An 18,965-nucleotide genomic window follows, 5' to 3' on the forward strand; every position below is an offset into this window, starting at 1 on the left:
AGTTTCTTAACTGGGCTGCCTACATCGAAATTCATCATATATCTGTCAAGCAAATCACTCCAGAACACTAGGTCTGTTTATTCATCCTGTTTACCTTTCTTTCTCTTGCACTTCCCAAAGGTCCCCCCCAACCCCCCATGGTTGTGTGCAGCCTGACCTACCAAGCCTTTTTGGGGCGGTTTCGAGCTGAAAGCATCACAATAAGCATTAGTTGCCACTTACTATCATTATTTAAATCGTTTTGTTGTCTCCTAGCAATGTACCTTTCATCATGTTACTCAGTTTCTCTGTATTTCAGTATCATCATCTGTAAAACTGAACACAATACCATTTATATTACAGTCCACCATGTTGTAAGAAATAAATGTAGCGCCTAGCTCAGTTAAGGGACAGCTTTTACTATTTCCTGCTGCACCCATCCCATTCTCTATTGGCACCAGGCAGGTTTCTCCAAGAGCTCAGTGCCTCATCCTTTACATGATGTTGTTGCATCGTTTATTCACCATTAACTGAGTTCCTTCTCTATCGTCTTCACTGCTGTGTTGGATTGGGGGGATATATTGTGTTCTCTTTTTTCTCTGTTCATCATAGTTCCTTTATTGCTATGAATATATGCAATTCAGCAATCTGTTCTACAAGATTTGATCATTAAATTAACAGAAAGCTATTTATGAAGCTTTTCATAAAATGTTCTCCCAGTTTTCTATTGTTCAGAGGACAATTATTTTATTTCCAGTGAGGAAACACTTGATATAAGAGTCTCTTCTTTTTGAAGTCCAGATTTCTATCTCCAGAGTGCTACAGAGCAGTTAATCATATGGCAGAGCTCAGCTTCTAATTTGATGCTTCCACAGGCCAGGGGCCCTCACTTTTCCTTTTGTTGGTGGGGGTGGGGGTAGGGTAGGACTCCTAAACTGGTAAGAAGAAAAGTTTCAGCTCTTAAAACAGAAATAGACTCAGAGATACAGAGAAAAAAGTGATGGTTGCTAAATGGGAGGAAGGTTGGGAGGTGGGGGAAGGCGAAGGGATTAGAAAGTACAAATTGGTAGTCATAAAATAGTCACAGGGATGTGAACTACAGTATGGGGAACATAATCATTATGTTGTATAGATTATGTAGGGTGCCGGACGGGTACTGGACTTATCAGGGGGAGCACTTCATAACTGACCACTGCGCTGTACACCTGAAGCTGATTAGAATGATATTGAATGTCAACGATAGATAGATAGATAGATAGATAGATAGATAGATAGATAGATAGATAGATAGATATTCATGGAATATAAAGTACAGCACAGGGAATATAGTCAGTGGTATTGTAACAGCTATATACGATGTCAGAGGGGTAGTACACTTGAGGGGGAGGGTTATCGCTTTGTGAGGGGTTTAAATGTCTAATCATTATGATGTTTTTATACACCTAAAACTAATATAAAAAATTAAATTAAAAAAAAGGTTCAGCTCTTAATCCTCTATCTTGATCATGTTCTTACCATTTGAAAAAATGATTAGGCATATCCTTAATAGATATGTAGTGATTCATAAAATATTCATTATTCTAACATACACATTATAAAAAGTTAAAATGTAAATTAAAGTATGAGTCTTTTAAAAAAGACACGTTCTATTATTTTCTTCCTAAGCCCCGGAAAGATCATCTAACTGGCATCCTCTTTGGAAATCATTCTTCTGTCAAATCCTTGAGACCCAGCTCAAGTCCCTACTCCTGCTTAATTTCTTGATTGTGCCATTTTATCTCTACAGCTGGATTGTAAACTACCTGAGGTTAGAGACAATGTTTTATCTGTCTTCTATATCCCACAAAAATACCTAGCACAATTTTGTGTACATCATAATTATTCAATGCTGTACTGTTGATTCATTTCTTGGGACATGTCAAAGAATTATTTCACTGATTGTCAACAAAAGCGGGGGAATCCTCAGCCCTATTCGACCTTAGCAATTCTGGGTGTTATTCCTGATACTATTCATCTTGTAAGAGTAAAGACAACCCTGTCTTCATTTACAGTTTTGTGGAAATAGATATACTATGTCTGATTAAATGATTTGATTGGGACATCACAGGAATGGTACAATCTGAGAACCAAACCTGTGTCAGCGCCCACATTTTTTGTTTCTTGAGATTTCTGTCTTTCAGTGTCTTATCAAATGACTAAGTGCTAACCCATAGCATTTTATTTTTACACTTTATCTATAGTTAGTTTTTGCTGGTATTGGCCATGTTTCCTCTGTTTGGGTATACTATTTTATAGTTTGCAGGTCTCTGTTCTGTTCCTCTAGACCAATACGAGGTCTAAAGACCCTTTTATTTCTGAAATTAATTATTTGCAGTTACATTTGTAAATTCTTCATAGCTATTTAGCTTTATGAATATCACTGGCTTAACATCATAACCTTATTTTTATGGCATTCCTACATTGTCATCTCTTTCTGGGTAGAGAAACTGAATCTAGAAAGAAAAAAATGAGAACAGTTTATTGTCAATTGCAAATCAAGGCAACCAAAGAGATGAAAACCAAACACTAGTTGCCAAGTTTTCAGTTTGTTTGTGTCTCTGTGGATTATGTCATTCCTTCATAAAAGGTACAGTACTCTGTACTTACAATATTCACTAAATTAGATCATAGTTGTTACCAATTGCAACTTAAAGGCTTTGGAATTTTTATTATTTCATTTGCTTGATAGATATATTAGTCATTTTTTTCTTCAAAATTTCAAGGGCTTATAATGACAGATATTTCTTTTTCTTGCTCATGGCTGTGCATGTCAGTGGGTTGGCTCTGCTCCACGTCTCTCCTTCCCATTGTACTAGCAGCATCCTGGATATGTTCTTCTCAGGGGGGATGGCAGGAGTGTGAGAATGCAAGCCAAACCACCCAAGCACATTTAAAGCCTGTGCTCATATTACATCTGCTAAAACCTATTAGCCAAAGAAGTCAGTGGACTAGCCTAATACCGACGGCACATCAGTAGAGCAGGGTGTATGTACTCAGTCCTCAGCGGGAGGCTGTGCAGTTACAGGACAAAGGATCTGTATTACAGAGGGGTGGCAAACTGGGGGAAGTAATTCAGTCTCCCACTGTAGGGAAGCAAGCCATTAAAACAATCATATATTTGCTAATATACGTCCTGTGGACTTGAAACAAGACAACACTTTTTTCCATGAGTAACTTACATCTTCTTTGACTATGTTATTTTGAAAATTCTCCAATGCTCTGAATTTCTTTCAAGACTGCCTCTTTAATCCAAAGTTATTGTTTAGTAAAAATGAATGAATATGAGTAGAAATAATAGTGACATTAATTGCTTTCCATGCTTTGTTTGAGAAAGAACTAGAATTGCTGATTGATTGAAAAAATTTAAGAGCTGGATTAAAAGGGAATAAAGTAGAAAACTGCCTAAACAAAAAGCATTCTTGCTAGTAAACTGCTATGAGATAAATCAAGCACTTGGAATTGAAGTGGAGGAAACAGAGTTAAGCTAGATTATTAACTCATAGTATGGAGGTTGATTTCTGAGATGCAGAAGGCACCTCATAAAAGGCATTAAAATATCTATTCTTATATAGATAAGTAGGGAGAAAATTCAGAAATGGTGTGTTATAATCTTGTGATTACTTAGCGATCTATTAAAGTCAATTTTAATATAATATTTTATCACTAGTTGCAAAAATGAGTTTGCATATTAGTATTAATGCCTACTAAATCCTGGAGTGGAATTAATAGTTCCCTAGAAACCCCTTTCTTCTTGAAGTGATGGTAGATGTGGCTGCTCAATTGTTAATATTTATTGTTTTCTTTTTTGCCGTATATTTATCCTTGAATGGAATCTTTTTATTTTGAAAATGACACCTTTTACAACCTACATTGGTAATACTTCATAGAAGGCACACTTCATTTGAACAGGTTGGAATGCTATAGAAACTCAAAGGAAATGATGCTTTATTATGGTGTGTAGTATTACAATTGTATCTCCTTGAAATGTATGAACAAAGGTATGAACAAGGAAAGGTATGAACAGAGGAGATGTGTAAAGCAAAGCTATACGATATTAAGCATAACCTAGTCTACCTTTTTTGTCATGGAATTGAAACTTCATTTCTCTCTGGAACGTGTACCTGGCATTATAAAACAAATGTATTCATATGTAGTCTAATGAATATATATGTGTGTGTGTATGTGTGTGATACACACATATATGTATAATTTATGTTTTTTTAAACTTTATATTTTAAATTATAGACTCATAAAAAGTTATAAACATAGTACCTAGAGGTCCTGTGTACCTACCATCATGTGATCCAGCTTCCCCTAATGTTAACATGAGACTAATTTTTAAATCATCGACTGACCTTCTTTGCCATCTTTAACAAGCCTGTTTTATATTTATGTGTGTGTGTATAAATAATATTTAAAGAAAAGACACCTTATTGTACCTGATCCTCTATAGCTTTCAGAATTATGAAGTGTCATGTAAGGATCCTTATGTCACTATTGCTTTATCTCTAGTACATTCTTCTCCATTTTCCCCATTTCCAGATTGTACCATTGATTGGCAAGGGATTATGTCTCATCTACTTTGCTGGTATATTTCTCCCCAGCAATTTAAAAACTATGTAAGCCCCATTTTACTCCTTATACTGAAGAAACATACTCAGTTGGCTATTCACATTTCTTGTTTTGAGTTTATTTTGGTGATGTTTGAAAACTTGAGATTTTTTTTTAAATATTGTCTCTTCTTTTTTTTCCTTTTAGCCTGAAAATGAAATTTCTTCAGACTGTAATCATGTAAGTATGGATTTTCCATAATTTATCATGTGTGCTTTATGTATATGAGGACAAATTTTGGGGAAGCTTTTCGTGTTGTTCTGGAAAGCATTATGTTGTTTTTTTTAGATTCCCTTAATCTTAAAAAGAGGATGATAAGCTTTGTTTAAGGGCCATGGTAAATCTACAAATACTCCTCCACTGGAGAAACCAGCAGGTTCTGCCAAATAATATCTTTGTACTTAAGTTTTTCTTTTGTTACAGCTACCGTATGAAAATAATTGTTTCTGTGCTTATCAAGTTTACAAATTCAGATTTCTGTATTTTAAAGTTGTTTCATTTCATCACCACACAATCATCTAGTAGCTGCAGCAGTGACTACTAGAGGCATCACTGCTCATTTTGAGGGTAGGACCCTGAAAGCCTAAAATATTTACAGCCCTTTCCAGAAGAAGTTTACTAAACGCTGCTCTTGCCTATGGATAGAAATATAAATAAGAAAAACTTCTTTATAAAGCAGTCGACTTAAAACGCATATATGCTTTGGCCCAGTATTCCTACTTCTAGGAATTTATGTGTAGTTATACTTAAAAGAATGGATTAGAATGTGTCCGTAAAAGGATATTTGTTGTGGCATTGTTTATAAAGCAAAATATTAGGAAAAAGCCCTCAAAATTCATCAATAGACCAAATCTGGCAGAGGGAAAGCCCAAAAGAAGCTGATCTGTGTCTAAGAACCCCAAAGGGCTGAAGAATAGGAAGGACACGAGGACAAATAGTTTACAGAAAACGCGAGAACTGATGTCATAAAAAGAGAAGATTAGGACACAGACACAGAGGGAAGAACACATGAACATACAAGGAGAAGATAGCCGGCTACCTGCAAACCAAGGAGAGAGGCTTCCGAAGAAATCAGTACTGTTGACACCTTGATCTCAGACTTTTAGCCTTGAGAATTGTGAGAGAATAAATTTCTGTTATTTAAACCATTCAGTCTATGGTATTTTGTTAAGACAACCCTAGCAATCTAATAAATCTAATAATATAATGCATTGGCATTTATCATTTTTCCCATTTATAGGTAATGGAACAAATTTTTTAAATTAAATAGCTTTCCACCTAGTAGGGAATTCAGGAATGAATTAATGTCATTAAGCAAGAGATAAGATAGTTATGAACAATTTTTTTGCCAATGAAATTGAAAATGTTGATGCAATGGACAAATTCCTAGAAAAACAAACTTACCAAAACTAACACAAGAAGAAGAAAAACATTTGAATAACCCTATGTTTAATTAAAGAATTGAATCTGTAAATAAAAATCTCAATAAAAAAACTCCAGGACCAGGTGAATTTATTGGTCAATTTTTACAAACTCTTAAGGAAGAAGTAACATTAGTCTTAGAGTGTGATAAAAATGGAAACATCGTCCTGTTCAGTGAGGCTAACGTAACCTTAATATCACCTGACAAGGATATAACAAGAAAGGAAACAAATAGCCATTGTCACTCATGAACCATAGATGAAAAAATGCTAAGCAAATTAGAAACTGAATCCAGTAAAATATAAGAAGTGAACTACATCAAGACTAATTTGGGTTTACTCCAGAATTGAGGTTAAATTTAACATTTGAAAAATTAATCATTATAAAGGAGAAAAATCATGTTATTATCTCAGTAGATACATTAAAACGCATTTGATTAAGCTCAATACTTGTTTTTTGAACTTTTATTATGGGAAATTTTCTAACGTTCATAATTAGATTGAAGGTTGCAGAATAGAAGGTTAACTTACAAAAATCAGTTGTATTTCTATTGACCAGCAATGAACAACTGAAAATGAGTTAATGAAATAATTTCATTTACAATAGCATCAAAAAGAATCAAATACTTAGGAATAAATGTAACAAAAGAAATGTAAATTTGACCTTATGGTGGTGTTAAGGGTTTTAAAGGAATGAAGATAGATATGCCTGGAAACTGGACTCTGGGCAACTCTCCTTCATAAAACTGATCTATGAAGGTACTATTGATTGTGAAATCTGTAACTAAACCTACTAAATCTGATCTTCTAGGTTCGATTTTTTGGTTTAAGCAGAATTTAGCTTATATTACATATGTATATTTTCTCTGAAAACTATCAGGGATTTTAGTTTTAAATTTTTTTTACTTTAAAAAAATTGTTCTTAAGTAAAAAAAGAAAAAAGTATGTCCGCATGATCATGTTTTATTTTGTCAGCACATTTTTTCCTTTTGTCTTTAAATGCAATGACATTTTGTCATACTTTTCTGTTAACTGAAGTGTCAATATGCTTTATCTGACTCTGTACAATGAACTTTTATCTTTTATTTTTATCATAATTTATCATTAATCATTTATATTTATCATAACTGATGGTAAATTTCATGCTATTCTAACTGGAGCTTTTTTTATTTGTTTTTTTTCTCTTGTACATAGTTGTTGTGGAATTATAAGCTCAACCTAACTACAGATCCCAAATTTGAATCTGTGGCCAGAGAGGTTTGCAAATCTACCATATCAGAGGTAGGTTGTGGAAGAATTTTGTGGGTTTTTAATGGCATAGAAAACTACGTCTCTTTACCAGACCAGTCATTAAGAGAAGAATGACTCAGTTACTTTATTTTTCTTAGCATTCACATCTGTATTGTTTAAGAGATAGGCCAGTGTGGGTGTAATTAGACTTCTTTTTGTTAACATTCACCTACACTTACAGTAGGATGCTGTTGATTCAGACAAGTTGATAATCAGGCTCTGTTGATCCCCAAACAGAAAACTACAGCTGTTCCTGTCTTCAGTGCTGCTCTCACACATTTTACAATCTGCCTGTGTCTGAGGCATATCAAAATGGTTTCCCCAGGAGGCTTATAAACATTTCTAAGTGTTTTGGCTATGCATTTGGATCAACTGAACCACAGAGGCGTAGGCTTCAAATAATAGGAGTTAGCATTAAAAAGGTGTGTAAAAAGATTGTTGTGTATATTGTTATAAATGAAGATTGAGTATAAAGACAAAAATAATTAATGAAATTGTGTAGCATTGTATGGATGCTAATTGGGGAAGTTTTTCAATTATTTTTCTTGGCTTAATGTAAACAACAAATATTAGTGAAAATTGTGGTATTAAATTTTTTATGGTATTTTATTTTTCATAATCAGTGATAGAAATTCCAGGAAGCCAGAGATTTCTGCATACTGAAGTATAAGAATTACAAAGCAAACAGTTGCTATTTTTCTGTCTCAGAGTTAATAATCATAGATCTTGCCACATATAGGTCTGTCTTCAAACTACCCTGTTTGATGACTTAAGTCAGGGCCACTTTCTTCTGGGCTCTTCAGGAAGACCCTACTCCCAATGAGCCCCCAGCTCGGGTTCCTCACTTAAGGCCTTGTGGGAGCTATTAGAATCTATTTTTGTGCTCAAACCTTCTAATCCTGGATCAGATATGTTTTATTCTTTTATAGCAGGGACCCTTGTTCATATTTACCTTGGAGCTTCACAATATGTAGAATAGCATATCTTTGAAACATTGATCTTTAGCTTCTAGCTTCAGTATTTTCCTCCAACTCCCTTAGCTAGCTATACATGTGTGACTAGCTATGCAAACCAGTATGATTGCCACGTGAATTTTAGCTCAGAGTATATGCAGATTCATCAGAATAACTTTTTTTTGGCTTGCTTATAACATACATTATAAAGCTGGCTTCCTTATAATGTATACTGTAATGATGGCCTGCTTGTAACCTTTTGGAGTATTGTGGTTCTGTAACAGATTCAAGTAACAAGGGCACTTCTCCCTTGCTGGAGGGAGATACTGGAGTCAGAGAAATTAAATATCAGGAAGAAATAGTTGCTAAGAAAACATTTTATTCTATATCTCCCTCCTATCTTTTTTCTTAATTTTGGAATCCTATTTCCAAAGAGAAAAACATCACAAGAATACCTGCAAACTGTAAACCAAACTTTTTATTTACTCTCCATGATTGAGCCAAATACTGCCTGCTTTTCTCCTGCCTTATGTCAACAATAGAGTGAATCTGCTCCCCAGCCACTTCAAAGTTTATGCCTATTCATAAATGTGTTGATGATTTAATGCTGTTTTTTGCTGTTAACCTTAGAAATTTTCCTTCTGTCATTTTAAACTTCTGTCCAATAGAATGGTTGAAGAAAAGCATAGCCTTCTAATTCAAACACTGTACATCCTATTGTAATTGGTGGTGAACTGAAATACAAATAGTACTACATTTATGTATTTCAGTAAAATCTCAAGTGGTTATAGTCAAATATACTTTTAATTTCTTATTGGGGCTCCAATTCAAATTGTGCTCTTGGTTTTTCTTCAGATTTAAATTGTTGATTGCCCAGTATTAGATCCCCTAGGAATACTTCTACTTCATTAAGTTTTCAAACCCAGGTGTCTGCCACTAGTCCTGTTTTTGTTTTGTTTTTTAATGCATGGTTTTTTCAGTGATTGAATTACAAATGCTGAGATTTTTCAAGGAACTATTCCTCCTTTCACTTTGGAAACTTAACTGTTTTGCTCAGAAAAAAACCACAGAACTTTTCCTGGAAATATATTCATGGCCCTCTTTTTAGGCATCACAAAAAAAAGAGCTCAAGGTTAAGCTGAAAGAATTTCATTCATCTTGACTGTTGAAGATGCATACTGCTTCTTAAAGCCAATGTGAGACTATTTACTTAAATTCCAAAATTTGCTTCTTTAAAAGTAAACACAATTTTCTGTCTTGAACTCAGTCTTTGACTTGGTTTGGAGTTAGACATAAGAGACCTAGTGGCCTATAAGAGAAGTGTGTGTGGTATGTCCTTCCCCCAGCACCTTGTGGAAAAGAAGATTATATTTGTTTTGCCCTTCGTACATATTTATGATAGGTGGTGTGATAGTGGAGAATAGTCTCTATTGGTTTTTAAAAAAAACAAAACAAAACATTCCCTTCTCATTTATATTCAAAATAAACATTTATACTTGGCTCTTTCCTCTTGTCAAAACTGCCTTTTTTGTTTGTTTTTAACTTCTCTAAATGCAGTAGGACTTTTCCAAACAACCTCCTATGCTTTATAATTTAAGCCTATAACCCTATAAGTAGATAGCACTTTTTTAATGCCTGAATTCCAGCACTTTTTGGCTAGTTTGCCTCATTAGCACTTGTGGTTTGGTATGTACTTTGTAGGAACATTAACCATGTGGAATCACTCTGTGCTTAGTCCACTGGATCATATATCTAAACCACCCAAATTAGATTTTCAGTGTCCTTCCCCTTCCTAAACTTCTTACCAGGCTGCACTGAACGTCATTTTAAACATGATTCTGGTCCAGACCACAGTGGTGAAGCTGGGATTCTACTAAGTTCAAAAACACATGTCCAGAATCGTAGTTAATTCAGAACACATTAATGTCATGTCAAGAAGCAGTATTATGCCTTTCCTCCTTCCTCCCCTTGGCTATTAGGTTCATCTAACAGTAATAGTTTGCTCTGTAGCTTAGCTAAGGACATGCAACTAAACTTCAGTTCTGCACCTGTTTTCCAGACCTATTCCCTAGATTAATCTCCTCACAGTCCATTGCATTCTTTGCATAGATAAAGGGACTTCTCAGTAGAACCACTTAGAATGGTGGAACCATTCTAAAACTGTAGATGTTAAAAACTCTTTTTAATTATATCTCAATAAAGATGAAATTTTTAACAGCTCTTTTTACTCCATTTGGACATGAGTTCTACCTAGCATTTGTATATGTACGTATTTTCTTGCAAAACACATCAAGTATTTCTTAGAGGGCACAACAATCTTAGTAGGCATGACACACTATCAACAATAAAATATCAGACATTCTCTCTTTCGTAAATGTCATTTGAGGTAAGAATAGAATACTTGTGTAAAACAGCCACTTTCTTTTGAGCAGATTAAAGAATGTGCTGATGAACCAGTAGGAAAAGGTTACTTGGTTTCCTGCCTGGTGGATCACCGAGGCAACATCACTGAGTACCAGTGTCACCAATACATCACCAAGATGACAGCCATCATATTCAGTGATTACCGTCTAATCTGTGGCTTCATGGATGACTGCAAAAATGACATCAACATTCTGAAATGTGGCAGCATTCGGCTTGGAGAAAAGGTATTTACTACACTGGCTTCACCAAAGGGGTCTTAAGAACTTAATAAATGAAAAGCTTGGCATGACTGGCATGGGAAAAATTTAGGTTTGGAGGTGACCTTTAAGTTGAGGTCCAGACAGCCCCAAGATCAAAGGCTAGTTGACCTGTGAATGCATCTTAGCTGTTTGTGACAAAACGTTTTGATATAGTATGGAGAAATAGAGAAATTAATTATCTGCTAAGAGTAGTGTTATTTTCAAAATACTAAACCACTTACTGTTTACCTGTAATGTTCCTCTGGCAAAACGTTTTGTAGTCTAGTGGGAATAGTAGTTGGGTTAGGAGAGACTTGAGTTCTCAAAACTTTCTCTGCACATACCTCACTCTTCCCATTTAAAAAAAAAAAAAAGTAAGCACACCAGGACAAAAGAAGATATTTAAATATTAGAAAAGTTTAAATATGTGAAAGTACTTCAACTTGTCAGAAGAAAGGTATTCTATAAACGTGACATATTATCTTCATCTCAGAAGAACTAATTTTAGTAAAGACGGGAAAGAAAACTGCCTAGCTAGTTCCTTCTCCCTTAATTATATCTGATCTTATTTTTTACCTTATGAGTCAGTTGTCCAGGTCAAAATGGAGGTTTGACCAAGTTTATTCTGTATTTGTTTGCTCAACAAAAATGAAAGAAACTCCTAAGAAGTAACAGATGCCAGTGGGAGAGGTAGACTGGGACCCTTGTATGGCATTAGCTATTAATTGCCACTGCTCATTAATCTGCTGTTTAGGAAATATGACAAAAAATAAAACCCATTTGTCTCTGCCCCTATTTGTTCATTGTATCATGCTTTGCAGGCTTCAGTCACTCAGAAAGGGAACATGGTGTAGTTTGCTGGAACTGCACACACCAGTTCAGATGAAGGTTTTAGTGCTGGTTATTGTCTCGCTGTCACCAAATACCCTTTCCTTCATATCAGCTCAGGGCTCTGGTCCTTTCACAGGGCACCTCTCAGCCTATCTTGAGAGCACCGTGAACTTGGCATACAGCTTTCAGGCAGCTGAAAAAAAGGCCAGTTTTAATAAAGAAGGCAGATTTTTTTTTTTCCTTCTCAGCAGACTCTAGAAATGGCACAAAAACACTTAAGTCACCCTGATAATTCAGGAAGTTCCTCTGACTTATTTACGGTTTTGGAGATGATATCCAATTCTAAATCTCACTCTTTGTAAAATCTTCACATAAGTGTTCCAGGCATACTTTTCAGGAATCAGTGATGACATTTGTTCCTATTTGTGATTAATGGTCCACGCTTTGGAGTGGACCATTACAACTCACCTCTCTTTGTAGTAGTTCTCTGTTGACCACCAAGATTATTGCTGGGTAGCTTCCCACTAGCAATCTGAACTGTCAGTATAAACCTTGCCTTCAATGGTATGTATGAGTTGTAAGTCTGCAGTGACTGAAATAATTCCAGAAAATAGTAGTGCTAGAGCCCAGAGACATGGCAGAGAAGGTTGTTTTCAGCTTTGTTAAAATAACAAAAATATATTTCTTTGGACCATAAACATGCATATTTTGGTCATTTTTGTCTTTTGCTATCCTTAACCAATTAGGTGAATTTCTGTGTATACCGGGCCCCCCAAATCCTTGCATCAAAGGCTTTGTTGTATTTTGGGGACAGTAAGGTGACTCATGCCTATACTTCTGAAAAACATGTTCCTTCCTATATAATCCAGTCTGGTACTACCACCAAGTTTAAAAATGAGGAGGCATGTCCTCAGCCCTTCTTTGCCTTTTCTGATTATAGTTTACTTCTCTGAAGCCAGTTATTTAGTTATGAAAATTATCCTGAAAATTAATAAGTCAGCTTCTGACCACACAGGAGAACAGCTCATCAATTCAAATTTGTTGCCACTGAAGCTTACGAACTCCTCTCTTACTGGCTTTGCACGGACCTCCTCCAAAGGTCAGAGGAGAAGGGGGTGTGGTTAACCAGTTTGTACCCGCCTTTGTATGAACTTATAAATGTCATGATTTTAAAACCATAATGATTTTTTTCCAAAATGTAAATATATAGAAATTTTAGAACAAAGACTAAATATTAATTAGATCTTTAGAATCTTCTAAGGAAATACTGTTAAAATGATAGGGCAGATCTCCAAAAGTGAAAGTGTAAATGATTCATACCATCTGACGAGAAAGTCAAATGCAGCATTCCTTACAGGAACTTAATGTGGACACGTGCCACACTATTACTACTTTATGCTTTTCACTCAGTAGTTATATCATTGATCATTCCATGCTTTTAACCAACTCTTTGAATAATTCAGGCATTCTTTTTCTCTTTATTTAGTGAAGTAAATCACAGAAGACAGCAAAAACGTTGAAATTGAGAATGTATAGCAGAGATGAAAACTGAGTTCTTGCCTACCTTTTTTTGAGATTAGTGTTATCTTTCTCTGTTCTTAAAAAAAGAGTGGAGGGGAGGGCAAGGTATTTAGGGAAGAAAAAAACATTACCTATCGAACTGCTAAAAACTAATGAGGACACAGATAGTAGTTTTAAGATATACATTTGTCTCACCACAATAAAATTTTTAAAACTCATTGTAAATCCATTTACAGCATCATTTGTTATTCATATGTCAAGCCTATGTATTAGTAACTTCTCTTAAACTAAGTAATTTTATTTTCTTGTAGATGATATGCAAGTGTATAAGTTCACCTCCCTTGCTTTCATTCATATTCAGTAATTATTAGCCAAACAGTTTTCTTTGTCAAATATTTGCATACGTTTCAGTTATATAACTCAAACGGGCTGAAATAAAAAGCTCAAAGACTGGGGAACTGAGAAGAATTCCTGAAATATCTTTATTTGAAAACATTATCTATCTGAAGTTACAATGAATGAAAACATCTAATGGAGGTGATGTTATGGTCTAACACCAATATGTGGTGCTACAATTGCTCTAAGTAAAGTTAAATCTCAGATTCCTCAGGGGTTCTCACACCATGACGATGCTGCCTTAAATTCAACAAGAAGCTAATGGAACCATTAAGAAATACAATAGCCCTAGTTAATCTTACTGGTAGCACATTTAAAACAGTTACAAACCCAAAGTATACAGGGAAATATTTCGACTCATTACATGGAAATCACTTCTTTACCCTATGATGCCTGGACTAAAGGCTAAATCTAAATCAAGAGTTGATGATCATGCTATTATTTTCAAATGCTTAGATGATTCAGACCTGATTGCTAGCTAAGTAAGTTACTATGGGCTACTAAAATTTGGTATAGAACATTGTTTTATAACATAAAATCATGTTTATAATCTCTTGTGTGCTGTATATAATAAGTGACTGACAGGTTTCTGTCCAAACTTTTGTTATCATAGTTTTGTTTTTCCTTTGAGAAGTAGAAATGGATAGGCCTTGCCTGAGTGGGTCATAGTCAGACAAACTGGAGTGTGACTCATGAGTCAGGAAGAAAAAATAAGCCTTGCTCCGGATCTCTGGGGTTTCTGTACACTTTTCTCTTGTTATTTTTTTGTCACTTGTCTTTCAGAGTTTTGTTTATCTGTTCAGAATTACTCTCCAGAAAATCTTTTTAGTCATCTCAGGTTTCGAAGCATTGGATAGAATCATACAACTAGTGAGAAAGGTTAAAGTACAGATAGAGAATAGGAAGACACGAGAATCCACTAGCATGCTGTGCTTCTTAATCTTTTTTGGGTCAGCAAACCTTTTGAAAATTTAATGAAAGCTATGAACCTTCTTCAGGAAAAATGTATAAAACCACATATAATTGTAGGACTTTCATAGAACTCAAGGTCTAGAAAAATAAACGATGGCCTCTTAGCTAGGCATCTTACATTCTGGAACTCAGATGAGTTGATACACTCCTCTAGGCCTCTGTTTGCTCATCTGCACAATGGGTACACAGCTTTTATTCCCTCTTCACAGGTATAGTAGGAAAGAACATGAAAATATACTTGGGAAGTAGTGTACTATAGAATAAATTCTATTACAACAAAATTTTTAAAAATGTACTTTTTTTTGTTGAATTGAAAAAATTTTTTTATTTTTAGTTTCAGGTATAGAAAACAACATAATGATTAGACATTTATACCCCTCACAAAGTAATAACTCCAACAAATCTACCCATCTGACACCATACATAGCTATTATAATGCCATTGACTATATTCCCTGTGCTGTACTTTACATCCTGTGACCAACACACACATATATATTTTTTTTCCAATTATAGTTGATATTCAATACTATTTTATATTAGTTTCAGGTGTACAGCACAGTGGTTAGGCATTTATATAATCTATGTAGTGATCCCCCCAATAAGTCCAGTATGTTGAATTCAAATTTTGCTTAAAGTAAATGTTTATCTGGTTTTAGGAATCTTTTAATTATGCACAGATGATTTCATAGACATGGTATTTTACTATAAAAAGATTTTATATGTGTATATAAATAAATGATAGCACTGTATTTTCTGCTGCTTTGGTTTGCTCTATTAATGGTTATACGTTTCAAGTTATTGAAGCATATTTTCTGAGATAAAAGATTAGGACTCTTGAATAGAAAATATTTAGGAGCTGAAGTTTCTCATATTTTGAATGAATGAATGTTTATGGTTGCTATGGGGATGATGCAATGTACAATTAAAGGTAATTAGATTGTTTTAGGAAAGCTCTCCAAAGCAGTTTGTATAAATGATAATCTTGTTAAAATCACATTAAGGTAAATCCAAAACATTGACGTGAATATTACACTATAGGTTGTACGTATTGGGGTCTTTGTGGATAATATGTAATAAAGAAAAGGAGAAAGAGGGTCTCTATAATATCTTTTCTCAATGAATATTGTAGTTTGTTGTTTTTTTAATTTGACTAAAAGCACTGTTATCTCGAAAGTACCTAGCCCGTACGAGATAAATTAACAGATTTCTACAGTATTATTTCAGCATTGGCAGGAGGTATGAACAGAGCATTAGGTTGATATAATTCCTTTAACTTTTTCTGACATTTTAAACTTTAAAAACTCGGGTTCCTCTTTCTAGTGCTAACTAAACTATACTTAATTTCCCAGGATCTCTATTTTTTACAGCATGCATGTATTGCATTCTAACGAAGATTATTGAGGACATTTTCTGTAACTTCCATAGCATGGTTGGTTCCCACCTGATTTCTAAATAGAACATCAATAAACTAACTATATGTTGAGCCTCTTTTTTGTTTTTAACCAAATGATGTTTATTTGAAACTCACTGTGGTGAGAGTTGTAAAATACTAGTATCCTTACTATTTTAGGATGCACATTCACAAGGTGAGGTGGTATCATGCTTGGAAAAAGGCCTAGTGAAGGAAGCAGAAGAAAGAGATCCCAAGATTCAAGTCTCTGAACTGTGCAAGAAAGCCATTCTCCGGGTGGCTGAGCTGTCCTCAGATGACTTTCATTTAGACCGGCATTTATATTTTGCTTGTCGAGATGATCGGGAGCGTTTTTGTGAAAATGTGAGTCAACTCTGAAACTGTTCTTCTTTTCTTCCTTTCCTTTTTAATTTTTAAATACTCTATCCCAAAATAAAATAAAATAACACAAACCTCACATGTAGAAAAGCCACTGAGAATGGAAGGTGGAGTTGGTCTCAGGATAACAGAAAATGTTATACTGGATGCGCAGCCTTGATTTAACATCTGGTTAACACTTGACTTCTGACAATCTCCACACATTATTTTTTCTACTTTAACTTCTCAATTTCAGTCTATTTTACCTATAGGTATTATTCTATTTTACCAGAGAATCCTATTCACATCTATTCCATGGCTAAAACTTTGCCATTAATATTACACATTTATTTATATGTTTTTAGCTAAAGTGTAAAAACAACAGGCGGTTAGCTTTTAAAACCAGGTCCTTGATTGCTACCCACAGACCCTATAGAATAGCTTTTTAACACTTTAAATAGAATAATCTATTATCTTTACAACAGAGGACTGAGCAGGACTTGTGTACACTCCCACTTTGCCTGCTGTTTTGAATTAATAGCTTTAACTGTCAGAGCCACTGATTATAAGAGTTTTATTGCCTCTAGCATAATGTTGTAAAAAGGGAGACTCACTGACACCTCTTGATTCCCTAATTAGCAGTGTATCTGGGAATAAATGACAATAGGCATTATGGGAAAAATTCATTCCATCTTTGCTACAGGCATTATTTCCTTTCAGCAACTACTAGATTTTATAAATGACTGAGCCATTTGTTCAAAGGTATTAATCATTGTATTAATTTAACAGAAAGTTCTATATAGGATTATGGATAATGTTCAACATAACTAGTTAGCTAATCATCGTCATCATCATAATGTGTATGTTCCATTTTGTTTTAATAGTTTCAGGTGTACAAAGCAATGTAATAGTTAGACATTTACACCCCTCAATCTACTACCCCCCCAATCTACTACCCCTCTGACATCATATATAACTGTTATGTATGTTCCATCTTATAGACACAGGCTGGGGAAGGCAGAGTGTATAAGTGCCTCTTCAATCATAAATTTGAAGAATCCATGAGTGAAAAGGTAAGTCTTACTTTGAAACAAGTCAGTTTTATTCATTTCTTAAAAGTTTCCTCAAATCCTCTCGAACAATATTCTTATAAATTGATAGCAAAATGTAAAATGACTGATAAAACTTACCCTTTTCAGAGGTGAGATACTTGGCTTTTAGTAGGGAACCAGAGCATATTTTGCTTAAGCCAAGAAAGTGAAGCTTTAATTGTGATATCTGGACATAGGGAAGCCAATAGGGAATCGGTGAGGAGAGTAAACTTGGGGAATTTTAAATCAGAATCACACTGAAGCCAGTCCTACATACTCAGGAAGTTTAACCAAACCAATGTACTTCATAGGTAATTAGCTATTTAATTTTTCAGTGGCTGTCTCATTAAGCATTATCATTACTGTTAGTTCTCTGTTTTTTCATGAATACAAGAATCTTTTATGACTTTTAAAAGTAATTATTTTTGGTTTTTCTATCTTGTCATTTACTTTCCTATGCAGCTGAAGAAATATTTTTTATTTCGGTTCCTTTACTATTGAATAATTATATTTAAAAAGTATAGAATGAAACTTCCAGAGTATTGTGTCAGTTGCCACTTTGATTCTGGTAAAATTGACGTTAGAGATACTGTTGCAGTGGAAAAGAATACTTTGTCAAGTTCATGTATTAGAATCTACCAAACCTGTATGTGTTTATGACAGCTGTTATTGATTGCAGCAACAATCCACGATTCACTGTAGAATTCCACAGCTCCCCACCCATTTACCCCTGCCTCTTGCCACACTTGTTCAGCACGCTCGTGTTCAGTTTTAACTGAATTTAAACATAGGCATTTTGTAACAGCTGCAGTTGTTGACATGTACTTGGCCATGAGCCTCTACTTGTCCTAGAGGTACATGTGAGCTGCTGAACCACCTGAGCAGTCTTAACTTAATTCTCTTGTGGCACTCTTTATTCAGTGTCGAGAAGCACTAACAACCCGCCAAAAGCTGATTGCCCAAGATTATAAGGTCAGTTATTCATTGGCCAAATCCTGTAAAAGTGACTTGAAAAAATACCGGTGCAATGTGGAAAACCTTCCCCGGTCCCGGGAAGCCAGGCTGTCCTACCTTCTGATGTGTCTGGAATCAGCTGTGCATAGAGGTAAGAGTTCATTTCTTTTTATCCTTTTCATTCCATTTTAGATTCATACGCTAAAACCTCTTATACCTGTAAACGTCAGTTTCCCCCTCTAGTTGCTCTTTCAAGTATACTTGTGTCTGTGACTCAGGAATCTATCTTTGTAAGCAAAGCTCTAGGAATGAAGGCTTGGTATCCTTAAGCCTTATTGAAGGCCCTTCTCTTAGCTCAACAATCCATGATTTTGTCTTTCTTTATATCCCAGCTTGCTTTTTTTTCCCCAAAGTAAAGCATATTTCTCAAATCCAAATATTTCAGTTTTTTTAAATACATATTTTACAGCATTT

General features: G+C 34.8%; 1 protein-coding gene across 1 annotated transcript in view; it reads left to right on the forward strand.

Annotated features, from left to right (window-relative positions):
• Window positions 1-18,965, forward strand: part of GLG1 (golgi glycoprotein 1) — a 99,556-nt gene that overhangs the window by 51,248 nt on the left and 29,343 nt on the right. Inside the window, exons 2-7 of the mRNA XM_019710346.2 lie at window positions 4,777-4,809; window positions 7,245-7,331; window positions 10,726-10,941; window positions 16,249-16,452; window positions 17,448-17,519; window positions 18,459-18,642. Of these exons, the coding sequence (XP_019565905.2) occupies window positions 4,777-4,809; window positions 7,245-7,331; window positions 10,726-10,941; window positions 16,249-16,452; window positions 17,448-17,519; window positions 18,459-18,642 (796 nt within the window). The remainder of the gene's footprint in view (window positions 1-4,776; window positions 4,810-7,244; window positions 7,332-10,725; window positions 10,942-16,248; window positions 16,453-17,447; window positions 17,520-18,458; window positions 18,643-18,965) is intronic.

The sequence above is a fragment of the Rhinolophus sinicus genome, linkage group LG11, assembly GCF_036562045.2.
Source record: "Rhinolophus sinicus isolate RSC01 linkage group LG11, ASM3656204v1, whole genome shotgun sequence".
NCBI classification, from domain to species: Eukaryota; Metazoa; Chordata; class Mammalia; order Chiroptera; family Rhinolophidae; genus Rhinolophus; species Rhinolophus sinicus.